The sequence below is a fragment of the Geotrypetes seraphini genome, chromosome 9 (assembly GCF_902459505.1).
Source record: "Geotrypetes seraphini chromosome 9, aGeoSer1.1, whole genome shotgun sequence".
In the NCBI taxonomy this organism is placed as follows: Eukaryota; Metazoa; Chordata; class Amphibia; order Gymnophiona; family Dermophiidae; genus Geotrypetes; species Geotrypetes seraphini.
Window position 1 is genome coordinate 50,778,282 of NC_047092.1, and position 18,662 is coordinate 50,796,943.

At 38.5% G+C, this 18,662-nt stretch overlaps 1 protein-coding gene across 1 annotated transcript in view; it reads left to right on the forward strand.

Moving 5' to 3' along the window:
* WNT2 (Wnt family member 2) overlaps nt 1-18,662 on the forward strand; it is a 67,055-nt gene that overhangs the window by 17,072 nt on the left and 31,321 nt on the right. The window contains exon 3 of the mRNA XM_033958925.1: nt 11,824-12,101. Within this exon, the coding sequence (XP_033814816.1) occupies nt 11,824-12,101 (278 nt within the window). The remainder of the gene's footprint in view (nt 1-11,823; nt 12,102-18,662) is intronic.

Below are 18,662 nucleotides of genomic sequence, written 5' to 3' on the forward strand. Positions count from 1 at the left end.
TCCCAAAACCTGGTGTAAATGCTCACACCTATTCCAAGGTAATTAGGCACACAAATGCCTATAACCCTGGGCCTAATTTCTCAGAATGCCTCTTACCATCCCATGACCATGCCCCCTTTGAGTTCTGTGCTATGAAATTTAGGCACATAGAACAGGGCAGAGGGCAGCTCTGCACATAATTACTAATTATTGCCAATTAAATACTTGTTAATTTCATTAATTGATGGAATTTAATCAGTTGATGCACAAATTTGGGAACCATTCTCAAATTAGGGCAATGTATACAGAATCTGGGAAATTTCATGGCGACATCAGAAAATATTTCTTCACCGAAAGGGTGGTTGTTCGCTGGAATAATCTTCCACAACAGGTAATTGAGGCCAGCAGCGTGCCAGATTTTAAGAAAAGATGGGATTGGCATGTGGGATCTCTTCATGGAAGTAGTTAGGGGGTGGCCATTAGTGTGGGCAGACTAGATGGGCCGTGGCCCTTTTCTGCCATCATGTTCTATGTTTCTATGTTTCTAATCTGAGGAAAAATGTATCCACTCCCCAAATGGCTTATGAATATACTTTGCAAGCATACATATTGACTAGTTAAAAATAGCAAATGATTTAAGATTATACATATTTTTGGAACACATGGATCTACATGGAAATAGTTTGGGAGTTCTTACCAGGTCTGTTTAGAAACATAGAATATGACGGCAGAAAGGGCCATTGGCCCAACAAGTCTGCCCACTCTAAGAACCCTCCCCCTTAAGCACTTCCTCGAAGTGAACCCACATGCTTATCTCATTTTTTCTTAAAATCGAGCATGTTGCTGGCCTCAATTACCTGAAGTGAAAGATTATTCCAACGATCAACCACCCTTTTGGTAAAGAAATACTTCCTAGTGTCACCATGAAATCTCCCACCCTTGATTTTTAACGGGTGCCCTCTTGTTGCCTTAGGCCCTGTAAGGAAAAAGATGTTTCAGCTTCTTGAATTTCTAATCAAACAATAAGGACAAATTTACATTTTCTGACAGGACAGTATTATCTGCCTAAAACTGCTTCAACTATATTAGTTCACCTTTGCACAATCATTGGAGCTGCAATGCCTACAGCTGCCACTTAATCCAAGATTTGAAGGCAGAGCATAATTTTCCATGTGTATTTCAGATTTTTAATATGAATTTTTTTTTTTTTTTTTTTTTAATCTGTGTGCAAAGTTCCTCCCTACCCTCCTTTTTTTCCTCTTAATTACTTCTCTGAATATGGAAGGATAATCTAAACAATCCAAAGAATTGCAAGATAGAATGGGGCCTTATTCAAAACTTGACATTTCGTCATTCTGTGCCTCTGGGAAAACTATCTTTATTTAATAAGGCCAGTGCATGAAAAGTTGTAATTGTTTTCCTTAATGGTTTAAAACAAAACAGCAAATTTTGGATTGGAAATAAGTTAGGGATCTAACTAGTAAATGAGAGAGGAAACGCCCAGTGAACAATTGTGCATATTTATTTTGCTTCTGAAATAATAACTTGTGCTCTTGGTGGCTAAAATTCATGCTTTTAGGCTTGTGATTGGAAGTACTGACTAGAGAATGACAAGAGGACGAGTACCACAGGACAGGGACAGGGACAGAGACAAATTCTGTTCCGTGTCTTTCTCTAAAAAGTTGATTAGTTTCAATATGTAAAAACAATACATCTTGGACATTGGCAATTGAATTCAGTGATTTTTAAAAAACCTGCGGAAGCTGCTTTGGGATTTAAATGAACTACTGTTAAATGATATCATTTGTGTCTTGTTTGCCTTTGATATGGCAACAAGAGTCTTGTCTGCTGATCAGATTCCTACCATCTGCAATATAACAGATTCATCCATTGTTTCTGGCATCAAGGTATATTTCTAATATTTAATAACACTTATTTTCCTGTTCATCCACTACATGGTTTAGGTTCTCTTCTACATTCATGTCTGAAAGACAATCCAATTACCTTCCCTGACGATGTAAAAACATAGGCAATTGAATTTTGGGGAAGGTTGTACCAAAACCAGATCAAAATGGAAGGATCTATTTATGATTTATAAACAGTTGTACAGAATATTGTTCCTTTTCATACCCTTTAATTGGCAGATGGTGAAACGGCTGCTTTATGTAACTTGATGTTGAACGAGAGCAACAGTGCCAAGTAAACAGGCATTTGGAGATGCAGATCTCCCATAAGAGCCATAGAAGATATATGTTGCTTCTGAGCAACAATGCCAAATAAAGGGTTAATAAAAAGATTTAAATAAATCATAAATGTGTGAGGCTTGTGCAAATGAGGACAGAGTCTGCGGGGATAAGGCGCCATCACCACACACTGGGCAGAAGATCTGAGTGTAGTGTCTACAATGATCTGTTCTCTTAGACTTGTTGCAGTTGTCCTGGTCTCGCCATGTCTGGGTAGGTAGAACCGAAGTTTTAGCTATCATGCTATGGCTTTATTCATGGTGTGCTGTGAAGTCTGCAGTTTGTCTGATTGGCTGGGGCTTGAGGTGATTTAGTCAGGAAAGTCCGTTGGTCCTGAATATTAATTTTGGCAGGAAAGTTTGTTGGTCACAAATTTGAATTTTAGCGGGAAAGTTCGTTGGCCACAAATTTGAATTGTGGAAGGAAAGAACATTGATCACAATTTTAAATTCAGACAGAAAAGTCTGTTAGCATAATTTAAAAAAAAAATTTCTGGCAGAAAAGAGCTGGAAACTTTGAGAGGGAGGAAGAAGGCATTTGTCCTTGACCCCAGTTCATTTTGTGCTACATTTCTTTTGAATGAGCGGTTGCTATGTTTTGCTTATATAGAGCCTTTTATCTCCATTGAAACTATTGGGTTGCCTTGTTATCTCTATTGCCTCTTTGATTCTTCTCAGCCTCCAAATGTTTTCTTTTTCCAAGACTTTTCTGTTCTCAAATCTAATCGTATGACCAGTTTCCTTGGTATGGAGGGCTACAGCTGATTTTTCTGTGTTGCATAGCTTGTTAAGCACAAAAAGAACTGGGGCTATGGACAAACATCTTCTTCCTCCCTCTGTTTCATAAGAACATAAGAATAGCCTTACTGGGTAAGACCAATGGTCCATCAAGCCCAGTAGCCCGTTCTCACAGTGGCCAATCCAAGTCACTAGTAACTGGGCAAAACCCAAGGAGTAGCAACATTCCATGCTACCGATCTAGGGCAAGCAGTGGCTTCCCCCATGTCTTTCTCAATAACAGACTTTTCCTCCAGGAACTTGTCCAAATATTTCTTAAAACCAGCTACGCTATCCACTCTTACCACCCTTTTGGCAATGTGTTCTAGAGCTTAACTTTTCTCTGAGTGAAAAAAAATTTCCTCTTATTGGTTTTAAAAGTATTTCCAGCCTTTTCCTGCCAGAAATTTAGAAAAATTGTGCCAAAGGACTTTCCCTTCAGAATTAAAAATTGTGACCAATGTTTTTTCCTCCACAATTCAAATTTATGACCAACAAACTTTCCCGCCCTAATTAGAATCCAGAACCAATGGACTTTCCTGCCTCAATCACAGCAAGCCTCAGGACCCACTATATATATATATAAAGACAAATTGCAGACCTCACAGCACATGCTTAAGAAAGCCACAGCATGATGGTTGAAATGTTGGTTCTACCTACCCAGACTCAGCGAGACCTGGACAATTGCAATTTATTTGTTTATTTAAATTTGTTCCCCGCCTCTCTATTAAGCAATAATCATGTCTAGAATAATGCCCAGGTCTTTTTATTGGGTGTTAACTCCTAGCATCCCATAACTAAGATTTGGATTATTCTTCCCAATGTACATCACTGTATTTGTCCATATTAAATTTCTTCTGGCATTTGAATGCCCAATATACTAAGATCTTCCTGCAATTTTTCACAGTCCACCTGTGTTTAAATAACTTTGAATAGATTTGTGTAATTTAATCACCTCACTTGTCATTCTAATTTCCAGATCATTTATAAATGTTAAACAGTACCAATCCCAGTACAGATCCCTGTGGCACTCCACTGTTCACCCACCTCCATTGAGATAAATAGCCATTTAACCCTATCCTCTGTTTTCTCTGCAGTAACCAACTCCTAATCCACAACTGAACTTTGCCACCTATCCCATGACACTTTAATTTTCTCAGGAGCCTCTCATGAGGAACTTTATCAAAAGCTTTCTGAAAATCTAGATGCACTGCATCAGCTGGCTCACCTTGATCAGCTGGCTCATTTTAAAATCTCTGCTGATTGGAGCTTGAGGACACTCAGTTGAAATCTGCTCAACAGTGGCATAGTAAGCGTGGGATGGACTGTCCTGGGTGCCGGCACCTTTTTGGCCCCCCCACACCATGCTCATGCCCTCCCTTCTCCTATATCTCTTTAAATCTTTGCCAGCACGAACAACTTCTCCAGTCCGCTCTTCACACTGTCCTGGCTTCCCTCTGATGTCTGAGGTAAAGCCAACACTGGCACGAGCAAAAGGCTGGAGAAGTTGCATGTGCTTTTGAAGATTTAAAGAGGTACGAGGGAAGGGAAGGTGGGGAGAGGAGTGCGGGGGGTGATGAAAAGGGAGCAGGGGGAGACGCCACCTACCTTCACTTTGCCACTGCTGTTCAACATAGGAGTTACTTTGCTTGAAGAAGTTGGGAAACGCTGCTCTACAGTATTGGAAAACTAAGGCCCCTCCAAGTGCATTGCATTATGCACTGGGTAGGGGAAAGGCTGGGGGAATGGCTGCCATTTTGAATAGGCAGTCTGCCATTTTGAATAGGCAGAACCAGAGGCAGGAGGGAATGGGCATTCCTCCTGAAAAAACTTAAAAAAAAAAAAAAAAGGTATGAGGTGAGGGGTACCAGCACAAGGGGGTATCCTGGCCCTGTGGTAGGAGAGAGTGGACATCCCTCCTGCTGAATTAAAAAAAAAAAAAAAAAGGATGAGGGTGTGGGTGTGTCAGGGGTCCCAACCTACTACACCACCAAGGTTTTTTTGGTGGGGAGCTTGGAGGGAGTTACTAGAAGGATGGGGAGAGGGCAGGTGGGAGGGAGGAATAGGGGTTGTTTTGTTTTTATTTACTTTTTTTTGCTTTCCTGCCAGCTGAACTGAAGGGGAATACCCGATCAGCTGAACCAGCCACTGCGGCTTTGGGGAGTCTTGCTGGCTCGGCTGATCAGGGATTCCCCTACTGCAACCAGTTCAACCAACAGGAGAGCAGGGCTGCAGCAGTATTTTTTGGGCAGTGCGCCTTAGTAAAAGAACCTCTAAATGTGCGCTAATGAACGTGCATCCCTATCATATACAGTTTGTATTCTGGAGTTAAAAATTCTGCTCAAATAAATCTATATGTGAACATTTCAATCCATTTTTAAGAAGAAAAACAGTTTATTGACCAATAGTGTGCTACTGCTTTTGAATTTCATATTATTGAGTTTTATGCTTTTAATTTTCCTCATAAAATAAAAAAAATATTTTGAAAATAATATTGTGACGCCCTGCCTTCCATGTTTTATTTAACAGAAATGACTTAAGTAAGCAGCTATCGGCAATTCTCTAGTCATTTGTAACAATATCCCAATTTTTTTTTTCATTCTGTTTGCTCCACCCTAGTATATTCTGGAATAAAAGAAAAATTTTTCTTGGCAGGTAAGCGAGACAGTTCAAGTATTCAAGTGTTTCATTTCTAAGTGGATTATCTGTAATTACATTATTACCCTTTCTGGACACAGACATGTATCCCAGGGAGTTTCCAGTGCTGGAACAGGAAGCAAGGCAAAGGGCTAAAAGTCAAAGTAATGCCAGAGAAAATCACTATAGAAATACTGCAAATCTTAGTTTTATCAACCATTGTTTTGTGGTTTTTTGTTTAAAAAAAAAAAAAAAAAAAAGCATAATGCTGTGTCAAGTCAAGAAAGCTTAGTTAAATGTTACCTAAAGCACCATGTTTTTTGGGTGTGAAAAGTAAGTGCAATATTATAAAGATTTTTTTGCATAATTACATGTTTCCCTCCCAGTCAACTCTCCTTAAAACTTGCAATCCTCCATTCTATTTGATATTTAATTTGAATCTTGATATTTTGTCGCCCATTCTTTTATTTGAGAATTGCTTATTCTAAGTGCTTTGGTTTAACTTGAGTGCATAGAACTTTTTAAAGGCTGATTTAAAAGTAGTTCAGAGTTATTTGGGTGTTTAAATAAATCCTGCAGCAGCAAATGAGAGTACACAGCACAAAAATACAGTACTTCCCCGAAATTCACGGGGGTTATGTTCTCAGAGTGACCGCGAAAAGTGAAAAACCGCAAAAAATGGATGTGGTACAAAAATGCCCTCCCCACTCCATTTTTGGTGGCAGCCATCGGTCACCGTCAGCTGGAAGGCTCCATCACACGTGCATGCTCTACTGCTGCAACTGCCACTGATCTCCTCTCCCCCCCCCCAAATCTCCCTTGTAGCAGCCACGCGAGCACCAGAAGTAGTAGGTGCTGCTGCAGCAGCTGGCAGGCCAGATTTCTCAGCGCGAGAGGTGGTGGGGGGGGAAGCAGATGAGCACCGGTCACTGGGAACTGTGTCCTCTGAGTCGCCTCCCATATGGGTGCAAGCTGCTGCTTCTCACAGGTCCTTACCTGTGCGCCAGCCCTTCTTGAAAGCAGCAGGATGAAGAAGAAGTAAAACCCACAAATGACTGGGGGAGCGAATTCTGAACCTCGAATTTGGGGGGGGAGCAAATCGGAAAAAAGCAACTTTAAAAGAGGCAATTTTGGCTACAGACGGTATTTCACCCAAGGCGTATTATAAAGGCTGACCCCTCCTGATGCAGGTGTTAAGCTGAAATACTGTTTGTGTCGGGTCCCTCATTAAAGGTTTGCTGCTTACCCATTCTTGGAGGCACTTGAGCCTTGATTCGATAAAAATCGCCTACAGTTAGGCACCTAGATAATAATAATAATTTATTCTTATATACCGCCATACCAAAAAAAGTTCTAGTAGGTTCACAACAAACTGGGCAAGTACATAAAGTACAGATGAAATACAACAGATTGGAATAAGAGAAACTTAACAATAATGAGTGGAATGCATTTACAATATAATGTGGAGAAAATACATTAAAAAATAAAGAGAAAGCTGATAAAATACCAGCTTAACCTAGCTGATCTAGGTGTCTAATTTATTTATTTATTAAATTGCCATTTTAAAAACCAATTTAAAAATTAATTTGCCAGTAGACGCCTAACTTAGTAGGCGCCTACCGCTTTGATTTAGATGTCTACACCGAGGTGCCTATCGGTAAATAGGCATGGACTGAGTTAGGCACTGGTATTTTGGGTCAAGAATATCCTGGCTTAATATACCGATGCCTAAGTGGATTAGGTACAGCTAGGCTTGGTTCTATAAATGGCGCCTATCTTTGATTGACATGCAATAGGTGTTTCTTTTCTAGACGCCTACTGAGTTAGACACCGTTATAGAATCTTTAAGCACTGCATTATGATCTATAGATTATAGTTTTGTGCTTTAAGAAATGATCAAACATGTATACAGGTCAATGTAATGAGACTGTTATGTATGTTATACTTTTAAACCAGAAATTTTTTTTACTTCTGTGTTCATTTTTTAATTTTACTTTTCATACAATTCTCTAATGATGCATTAGTAAAGTATCAGTATTAAAATGGAAGTAAGGAAGTATGTTAATTTTAGAAATTAGGGGATTTTTTTCTATTTTATTTAAACTTACTTAAACATGCTGAGGCTTAGGCAAAAATTCAAAAGGGGGACTTGAAGCCCATCAAAAGGCTTGAGGCCCCTAGCATAGCCGTGTTTGCACCCTCCTAACACCAGCCCTGATCATAGAAATTCTTTGGTCCCTTGGCCTGTTATGAACAAGAGTATCCTAGGATTTGAGAACCCACAACCCTAGGCACCTACTCATTAACCAAACCCCTATCATCTCTCTACCATCATCTGTTCTCTTTGTACTTATGTAACACAGGGAGAACAGTCTCCTCCATCTTTAGCACCTACCTCTGAGGCTGCCATTTTAAAAATGGCAGGGACTCGACTCAGGTCACAGATATAAGTTGAGTTGCTGCTATTCATGGTCATGTATAAGAATTTGAGTTTGCTGTACAGTTGGTAAATAAATCCTACTGAATAAATACTTTTTTTTTTTAATTGGAAACTTTGGCACATGGTATAAATTTTACCTTAAACTAATGTAAACTTCAATTTTCTGACACCTTCCAACTTTATTCAGGAAAGAAAGGCCAAAGGCTATTTTTTTTTTTCCTTTTCATTGTTTGCTCTGTAGACTTTTGGTTATACGGTACCCTTGGATTGGAAAAAATCATATATCCGACCAATTATTAAAGAAAAAAATGTAGATCACAATGAACTGTCTAACTATAGACCAATATCTAATATTACATTTCTGACAAAATTAACAGAAAAAATTGTTTTCAACCAAATTTCAGAGTTTATAGAACAAACTAATGTATTACATCCGAATCAAACCGGTTTTAGACAACACCATAGTACAGAACACTCCCTTATTGGTATGACAACTTCTATTCAATATTTTTTGGATCATCATTAATCGGTGCTGTTAATTTCGTTGGATCTTTCAGCAGCGTTTGATACGATTGATCACCAGTTACTCCTCGCTCGACTTCAATCTATTGGGGTTACAGATGAAGTTCTAGCCTGGTTCACGTCTTACTTTAGTGATCGTTCTTCTACAGTTATCTTTAATAATTCTTCATCTCTACCTTCTCAGATTTCTCATGGGGTTCCACAAGGATCTATTCTTTCACCTTTGCTTTTTAATATTTTTCTAGCACCACTGATGACACTATGCCAATCCATAGGATTTCATGTTTTTGCCTATGCCGATGATATACAATTATTGCACCCCTTAAATAACAATAACATAAGTGAAATTTCGGTCATTAACGGAAAACTTGATCAAGTTCATCATTGGCTAGATAAAAACAGACTGGCCCTCAATATCAAAAAAACTAATGTTATGCTATTTCCTTGGAAGGATAGTTTTCCTCTTGTTTCTCCAATTTCAATTCATAACACTCCCCTACAATTAGTTAAAAATGCAAAAATTTTAGGAGTAATCTTTGATAATAAACTCAATTATCATGATCATATTAGTAACATTGTGAAAACTACCTTTTATAGGTTACGTAAAATTTGTTCCATCTCTAAATTTCTCTGTCCCAAGGCACTTACTATATTGATTCACTCTTTGGTGATGTCTAAAATTGATTACTGCAATTCTTTATTCAAAGGAATTGCACTATATGAAATTAAACGTCTACAAATTATACAAAATACAGCTATAAAATTAATAACTAAGTCTAAAAAATTTGATCATGTAACACCTCTCCTCAAAAAGGCGCATTGGCTCCCTGTTATTCATAGAATCACTTATAAGTTATGCATAATTATTTTTAAAACTCTAAACAATAAGACCCCTGCATTTTTATTTAGGTTACTTATTCCATATTCTACAAAGAGAATTCTAAGATCTAGTGAACAAAATCTGCTATCTATCCCTTCATTAAAAATTATTAATACAAGGAGACAATTTATTTTTTCATGTACAGCACCACAGACTTGGAACGCCCTCCCTATTTTTTTACGGGAGGAGAAAGAGTTTGGGAAATTTAAAACTGAATTAAAAACCTTCCTTTTTAAAGATGCATTTTCAATATAATTTTATTACTGGAGTATTATATTTTACTTTTGTTATACCTGTGTTACCTATTTCCCTTTTGTATTTTCCCTCAATGTTTCTTCTTTACTTTATGAATTGTATTTCATCCCTCCTTACCCTATGTTTAGTAATGTTAAAATTAGGAGCAATTTACCGCTATTTAAGTATTTGTATGTATTGTATTGTTTTCTAATAATTGTAAATTTTATAGTGTACATCGCTTAGAATGTTTGATTAAGCGATTAATCAAGTCACCTAATAAACTTGAAACTTGATCTCTTGAGTGTTAGACTGTTATGCCAAATCTTATGCAGTTGGAATTATTTATGTATTTATACTTGAGTTTAATTTTTGAATTTGTGAATTGTCCTCCATTTTTATTGGATTTATTATTTTAGTTCAAGATGTATAATTGTCTGGATGTATTTTGGAAAATGTGAATAAAGTAAAACATTGGCAGACTCAAATTCTTAAGAATTGTTGACAAATAATATGATCTGGAATTTCTGAATCACACTATGTCCAAACTGGATTCAAGGCAACTTACGTTTGAAAATTGATATACAAATTACTGCATTGCACACTGAATAGGAGAAAATACAGTTCTATGAATGGATATGAATTGATCAGTTTTTAATTGGTACAGAGGTAGGTAGTAGACTTGGGTTGGTAGGTTGCATAATAGAGATCTAATGGGATAGGCCCGTAGTGTAGGTCCAAAGGTAATTTGTCGATGGAGTCTAAGAGGTAGGACTTTAGCTTCTTATGAAACATGAGGCAATTTAGTTTAGGTCTGATGGTTGTTGGGGTTTTTGGTGGAGTGTATGAAGTCAAAGAGGTAGGTCTTTAGCTGCTTATAAAACTTGAGGTAGTTTGGTTCAGATCTAATGGTTGTTGGGAGATTGTTCCATGCTTTTGTACAAGAGTGTGTGAACATTGTGTTGAATGTGCGTTTAAAATTGAGGTCAAGATTTAGGACTCCTTATACTAAGGTGCGCTAGCGTTTTTAGCGTGCGCTGCATTGCTGCACGCGCTAATCCCGCGCTAGGCGCCAAAAACTAATGCCGGCTCAATTCTGGCATCTAGCGCATGCGGCAATTTAGCGTGCGCTAAAACCGCTAGCACAGCTTAGTAAAAGGAGCCCTTAAAGGCAAAGAGGACCATGCCGAGGAAAATAAGTGGTGTGGTGTAGGAAATTATGAAATTTATTTGGGCTGGATTGGGTAGCCAGTGTAGTTTAGGTAGGTAGAGATAGAATCATATTTTTTCAGCTTGAATTTGAGTCTTATTTCTGTTTTATATGAGCTACATTTTGCAGGATAGGGCGGTGTTTCTAGCCTGTCTCCTCTTCTATAAAGAAAAAAAAAAAAAAGAGGGGTTAAAAGTAACCACAGGAAAACAATGTACAGGAAAAAAATACCCACAACAAAAAGTGGGAACAATACACTATAAAAGCAATAAAAATATAAAATATATATTACATAAGAACATAAGAAATGCCTTCACCGGATCAGACCCTAGGTCCATTTAGTCCGGCGACCTGCACACGCGAAGGCCAATCCAGGTGTTCCCTGCTGAAGACCTTGTTTACCCGTATCCCTCAATGTGTTTTGCAAGAAGGTGTGCATCCAACTTGCCCTTGAATCCCAGAATGGTGGTCTCCGTCACAACCTCCTCCGGGAGAGCATTCCAAGCATCCACCACTCGTTGTGTGAAACAGAATTTCCTGATATTTGTCCTGGGCCTGTTGCCCCTCTTGTCCGAGTCACATTTGACAATGTGAATAACGATGTTTCGTGCAGTATACCCACATCACAACTGAGCCGATGGTTCTTATTTCTCTGACACTGCAGGAGTGTAGTGACTGTTCTAAATGAGCGAGTTTTTTTCAATACAAGTACATATAGTATTTTGCATTAAAGTTTTTGGGTTGTGGAACGAATCGTCTGAGTTTCCATTATTTCCTATGGGGAAATTTTCTTTGATATACATGTGCTTTGAATTACAAGCATGCTTCTGGAACAAATTATGCTCGCAAATGAAGGTTTTACTGTACTTCTAAATCTCTGACCAAAATATCTCTGTCTTTAGGTAGTCGGGAGTCTGCTTTTGTTTATGCCATTTCCTCCGCTGGAGTCGTATTTGCTATCACCAGGGCTTGCAGTCGAGGAGAAATAAGATCCTGCTCCTGTGATCCTCGGAGGAAAGGCTCTGCAAGAGACAATAAGGGCAGTTTTGATTGGGGAGGATGCAGTGATAACATTGACTATGGTATCAAGTTCGCTAGAACATTTGTGGATGCTAAAGAACAGAGAGGAAAAGATGCAAGAGCGCTAATGAATCTTCACAACAACAAAGCTGGAAGAAAGGTGGGTTTATTTCTTATTATTGGTTGCCTATCCATTTTAGGATACAGTTTAAGATCTTGCTTTTAGTTTATAAAGTGATGCAGTCTGGAGTTTTGCTACTATTGTGTAAGTTGGTGATGCCATACGTGCCAGGTAGGGCTTTAAGATCTGGTACCCAAAACTTACTTGCTGTTCCTGAGGTCAGCTCTGCCCGTCTAATGAGTACACATAATAAATCATTTTTTAATCAAGCTCCAATTCTTTGGAATGCTCTATTGTATTACCTTTTCCTCCCCGTGATCTCCATTCGTCGGGCAAGCCCCGCTTGTCTGTACCCTTCTCTTCTACTGCCGACGCCAGACTCTGTTCCTTCTTTCTTGCGGCACCGTATGCCTGAAACAATATGTGGTGCTCCCTCCCTAGCAGCGTTCAAATCCAAGCTAAAAGCCCACTTTTTTGATCTGTTTTCAACTCCTAACTCCAACTCACTGCTGTCAGATACCTATACCCACTGTATCATTTCCTGTACCAAAATGTCCTGTCTAAATTAGATTGTAAGCTCTTCCGAGCACAGTGCTGCGTACGCCTTTCAGCGCTCTAGAAATAATAAATAGTAGTAGTAGGGTAGTGTTCTTTAACTTGTTTTTGGAAACAGCTTAAGGCACATTTATTTAAGCAGGTCTTTCCAGGTTCACCCTTGAAATTGTTTGTTTAAAGGTTTTTGTTGGTGGTGGTGTTGATTTAAAAATACTTTTGATTTTTGTGTATTTGGATGGGCTGTTGGTGGGGACTTTCTTATCTAGTATATGGAGTTCTTTTCCAATATTCCTATGTGATTTTATTAAAAATTGTAAACCACTTAGTAGTCCTTTTACTAAGGTGTGGTAGCTGATTTAGGACAAGCTGTGCAGGTGCTGGCAATTGCGGTTCCGTTGAAGTCTTTTCAAATAAGTTAGGTGCATGAATATAAGGAGGCATAGCCCCTGACGAAACCGAGTGTGAAACGGTTGGGCAGCCGTCGGGCACAAAAGATAAGTGCCTTCCTTTCTTTAGCACTTTATGCACTAAATGCACTTTATATTTATTGAATGAAATTAAAAATAACTAAAAATATTTACAGCACATGTCACTTTACCAAGACCAATGATGAATTTACCACCCCAGCATGGGCATGAAAAACAATTTAAGTAGTACCTTGGGTATTTGAGGTCTGGTAATCTAATATAACTTGATAAAAATTTGTTCTCTGATCTATATTAGTTTATTGTTTGAACAAATTTCTATTTTCTCCAATTCAAGTTGGTTTTCATCTATTAAAAATTGTAAACCACTTAGTAGTCCTTTTACTAAGGTGTGGTAGCCATTTTAGCGGGCGCAGAATGCAAATGCGCACCAACACATCCATAGGATATAACGGACGTGTTAGCATTTAGTAAAAGGACCCCTTAGCTTGCATTGTATATTTGCAGTAGATCAGATTGAATAAATCTGTAATCTGAATAACCTTTGAAAATATTCTGTTTAAAGACTGTCTCGTTGCTTTGCACTTCATGCTGCACTTAAAATTTTAAGCAAGTACATTTGATTGTATTTATAATTCAACTGAATATTTGCAGGTGAATTTTTAAAAATCAAACCAACAGAGAATTAACTGAAGGGGAAGTTATTAAGATGGGATACTGTTAGGACATGTTGTTTTACTGTTAACCCCAGTTATCGGTAACTATGCCCTCCCCCTGCCTGTGCGCACGCGTCCGTTCCCCACACCTTTTTAACTTCGGCGCGAGCAGCCACCAACTTACTGCCCACGTTGGCTTTGTCACTCTCTGATGTCACTTCCTAGGCGTGGGGCATGGAAGTGATGTCAGAGAAAGCGCTGAAGCCGACACAGGCAGCATATTGGTGGCTGCTTGCGTCAAAAAGGCAGGTGCGTGTGGCAGGGGGAAGACTGCGCACCAATTTTTAAAAATTGTACAGTGTTTCCCCGCTCATTTGCGGTTCACGAATCGTGGACTCGCTCATTCGCAGTCTGCGCCGACCGCCTCTTCCTGTAGTAAAGTCGGGCTACACCAATGAGGAGCTGCGTGTCAAAGAGGCGGTCGGAGCAGACCGTGAGTGATTTTCTTCACCCGCCGGTGCTCCAGCTGCCCTCTCCTGCCTCCCCTGCCTTTTGACAGGCGAAAAACCGCATTCACGTTTTTTGTTTTTTTTTAATTCACAGGGGTTCCTGGAACGGGACCCCCGCAAATTTCAGAGGAGTACTGCAATCGTGTGATTAATCCATATTGACCAAAATGAAGGGATGTTTTGTAAATCTTTTCAGTTTGACCTTGGCCTTGTAACTGGATGTTGAGGGTTTGGGGGTTTTCTTTTTTTGCTTTCTTCTGGGCCAGAAATTAGATGTTGGTTTTGGATCACACTGGCTGATGTTAAATATCTATGCTCCATTTTTATAGGGGGAGGTAGAGAGCCCATGAACCTGCATATTGCTAATATTTTCCAGCCTTAGAAAAATGATCCAATAGGGCTTATTTACATGACTTTTGAGTATGTTATGTACTATTTATTTTGATTAGTTCTATGGTAGTTGTAAAGTCATTTAATTTTACTTTGCAATTTGTTTTCTCTGTTAATGATTCTCTTGTATGTGCTATACTACCTTTTTCTGCCATGACCAGGGGGAGAGTCTGGAAAGCAACAACAAAGGGTTAACAAAAGTCAAATTCAATTAAATTTTACATAATACATACTAACCTGCAATAGCGGTTTTAGCGCACACACTAGACTCTGACGCCAACATTGAGCTGGAGTTAGTTCTAGCTGCGTAGCGCGGGTTTAGAGCGCTAAAATTCTGCGCACGCTAAAAACGCTATCGCAGCTTAGTAAAAGGAGCCCTAAGTCTAAATAGAGTGTATATACAACCTAAGGGTGAAAACTAGATGTCGAGAACAAAAGGAGCAGTAGGGAAACTCAATAGGCTCAAATAATTTTTATTAAAAGTCATTCAAGAACCTCTTAGGAGGTTCATAGGAGATATGCAGTCTTCTTTGATGAACCTGGAAGATTTTTGAAGGCTCTTTCAATTTGTTTAATGACTCTTATAGAAGATATTCAAAGCAGACTTTAAAAAAAAGGCTTCAGATTTCGAAAACATTTTGTTTCAGGTTTTGCCAAATTGCCTGATTTGCTCTGGACTTTTCAAAATGCATTTTATTTTAAATAATTTCAAATTGTCTTGGAGACCTAAATTTACTAAAGAGTGCTATTGCTTTAACACTTCCTAGCATGCATTAATTTTCATCAGATGCCATTTTATACAATGGTAATTATTTACTAATCAATAAAACATGTTAATGTTATTAGCGCATGTTAACACCGTAGCATACTTTTGTAAATCTAGCTCTAAATCTGCTTAAGGAACCTAAAAAAATTGCTAAATTCTGTTGAAATATGAGGGACCGCTGAAAAGTTCTCAGTCCAAACGAAGATAATGATGCGGAGCCATGAAACTTACAAATTGTTCCATACTTTTCTTGACATTTTTTTGTTTCAATGATATGAAATGAAATGAAAAGTCTCAAGAAAAGTGTGAAATAACTTGTTTCATAGCTCCACATTATTTTCTTCTTGGTTGGGCTGAGAACTTTTCAGTGGCCCCTTGTAATGTGATGTCATAATGCCTCATTCCACCAATGCCTAAGAGCCAACCTCATTGGTGATGTCACAATGGCTTGGTTTTCCTATATTTGCACCCCTTTACTTGATACATTTGCCTCAATGAAACAAAAAGTGTCAAGAAAAATGTGGAATAACTTGTGTTTAAATCTTTATTGATTTTCAAACTTTGATAGTGCAATACAATTGGTAAATCATAAATACTGCATAAAACACACTAATAACTATACAATTATTACATTAAACAATCATTTACTCCCATCCTCATCTTAATTAGTAATACAATAATAGATATGATGTGATTTCAATATTGTAATTAAATAATTTAACTCCTCAATGTACATTTCCCTTCCCCCCCCCCACCCACCCTCCCTGGATATGTAAAGAAATCTAATGAAAAGGGGAGAAACATGACCCTTACTGTAATGCAACAAAAGTAGTCAATGGACTCCATACATCATTAAAGGACTTACTAGTCCCCAAACGTTCCGCCATCATTCTTTCATACTTATGTGGAAGAACTTGTAAGTTTCATGGCTCCACATCATTCTCTTCTTGGGATGAGAACTTTTCAGTGGAACCTCGTAAGCACTACTGCAATTTTGTTGTTGGAATTGTAAGCTAGGTTTATGCAAGCAATTCAGAGTTTGAAATCTGGTTTCAAGAACACTTTTAATTAACAGACTGGCTTAACAGAAACATATCATACTCATGGGAGAGTTCTGAATGTCTTCTGACATTCATTTTAACTTAGATGGAATAGGTAAATGGACTGTGAAAAGGAGTGCAATCCACTGTTTATCGTCTAATGGGCTTTCAACTATTGTTTCATGGATTGCAAATTAGTACCTGCAGCTCAAAGAGCTCCTATTGCTACTATTTTAATGTACTGAATCATAGGCACCAACATTTCAAAAGGATTAGGGGTGCTAAATTCAACACAGTGAAGGAGGTTTCTCAATATTGGAGGCACTGAAGCAGAGCTGACTCAATGGACTGCGGCATCTTGAGCCAACTTTTACATTGACGCCCCCACCCCTGAAATCTGGTATCTATTTCCTCCCCTCCCTCACCTGTGATCTGGTATCTCTCCCTTTCTCTTAAGTTTCCTCCTCTTACAGGACCAGGTGAGGCACTGGCTCAGGGCACTGATGATAAAGCGTGCCAAAATCCCAGTCCAGACTCTATCCCTCTAGAAGTTTGAAGGTAGACTGGACTGGGATTTTGGCACCCTTTATCACCGGTGCCCTGAGCCAGGGCTTCATCTGGTCCATAGGTTGAGCCAACCCTGCACCCATGGTATCCATGGTTCTAGCACCTATGACCTGGGTCTTAGTACATACATACTGGATTCAACTAATGAACTACAGTATTCCAGTTCTTATAAATGTCTTTGTAGTTTCCTCTTAATTTTATTGATAAAGTTGTTAAATTTTTTTGGTTTTTGGTTTTTTTTTTTTCTTCAAGGACCATGTATCAGTAATATATTAATACAGATAGTGCCTGCTGGCTCTTATGATTTAAGATGAATGACTTGCTTGGCTTATATTCTAGGGGTTATGATTGCTCAGATTTGCTTTCTATTTTTCTATCCTGTCCATCCATAAAGCAATCCTTTAAACTATAGGAGATATGCACTAGTTTTACCAGTTCACAGATAATGTGTTTGATTGTGCTAGTCTTTGAAAAACCTGACTCATTTGGAATATTAGGATACTATGAATATTTCATCAATAAAAATATTTTACATAGCTATTCACCAACTTTGAAGTTTCAAATAACACAAAATTAAACTTTCTTAATTGCCTGGTAGTAGATTTCAGAGTCCCTATACTCTTTCACCATCCTTCCTATATGAGTTGTTCGTCTACATTCTTCCTGCTGATATTGAGAGATATCATGTTTTACCCGCATTGGTCTTCTCCTTTGCCAGCTTCATTCTAAATTTGATTGCTTAATGTTGACAGGCCCTTCGAAACAGCAGAGCACGACACATTCAGAATTCAGACTGAAGCTGTTTCCTTCTTGATGAGAGGGAAGAGGAGAGCATTGCTGGATAAAGGGAAGGATTGTATGTGAATAGGAGGGGAAAATATCATGCTGAAGAATGGAGTGAGGGGGAAAGGACTGCTGAAGAGTAGGAGAGAGATGAATGAATGGGGGAGGAAGGGGTTAAAGAAGAACTGCATGAGTGGGCGAGAGGAAGAGACCACAAAGGTAAACTTACAGTCTCTTTTCACAACTTAAGCAGGTAGCAAAATTTCCTAATCTTAACTGTTTTAACTATGCTACAGACTGCAGCCCGTGTGATTTAATATACCATATATGCAAGTAACTTACAACTCCTCTACACAACGTAGGGGCATAGTTATCAATGTGGACTGTCATTAAGACATGTTATGTCACCACTAATTCATGGAATTTAAGCACAGGGTCCAATTTGCCCCATGAGCCTTAGGGGTCCTTTTACCAAGCTGTGGTAAGCATTAATTTTTGCATGTGCCTGTACCGCCCATGTGCTAAAAATGTTAAATTGATTTTTTTTTAAGCATTCAGAGTGGGTCTGGGGGCAGAGAGTGGGCATGTTCTGCACTAATCAATTATGCATAGGGTTACTAGATGTCCTTACTTGTCAGGTTTTCAGGATATCCACAATAAATATGCATGAGATAGATTTGCATCTCAAGAAGGCAGTGCATGCAAATCCATCTCATACATATTCATTGTGGATAGCCTGAAAACCTGACCTGCCTATGGTTCTTGAGGACTGGAATTTCCCACCCCTGGTCTAGCCTACTTTATCGCTAATGAAAATATCAGAGAAAAAAAAGCTTTAGACTTAGGATATTAAAAAAAAAAAAAAAAACCACGCTTGGTTGGTCTAATTCTGCTAATAATGCTAAAAAA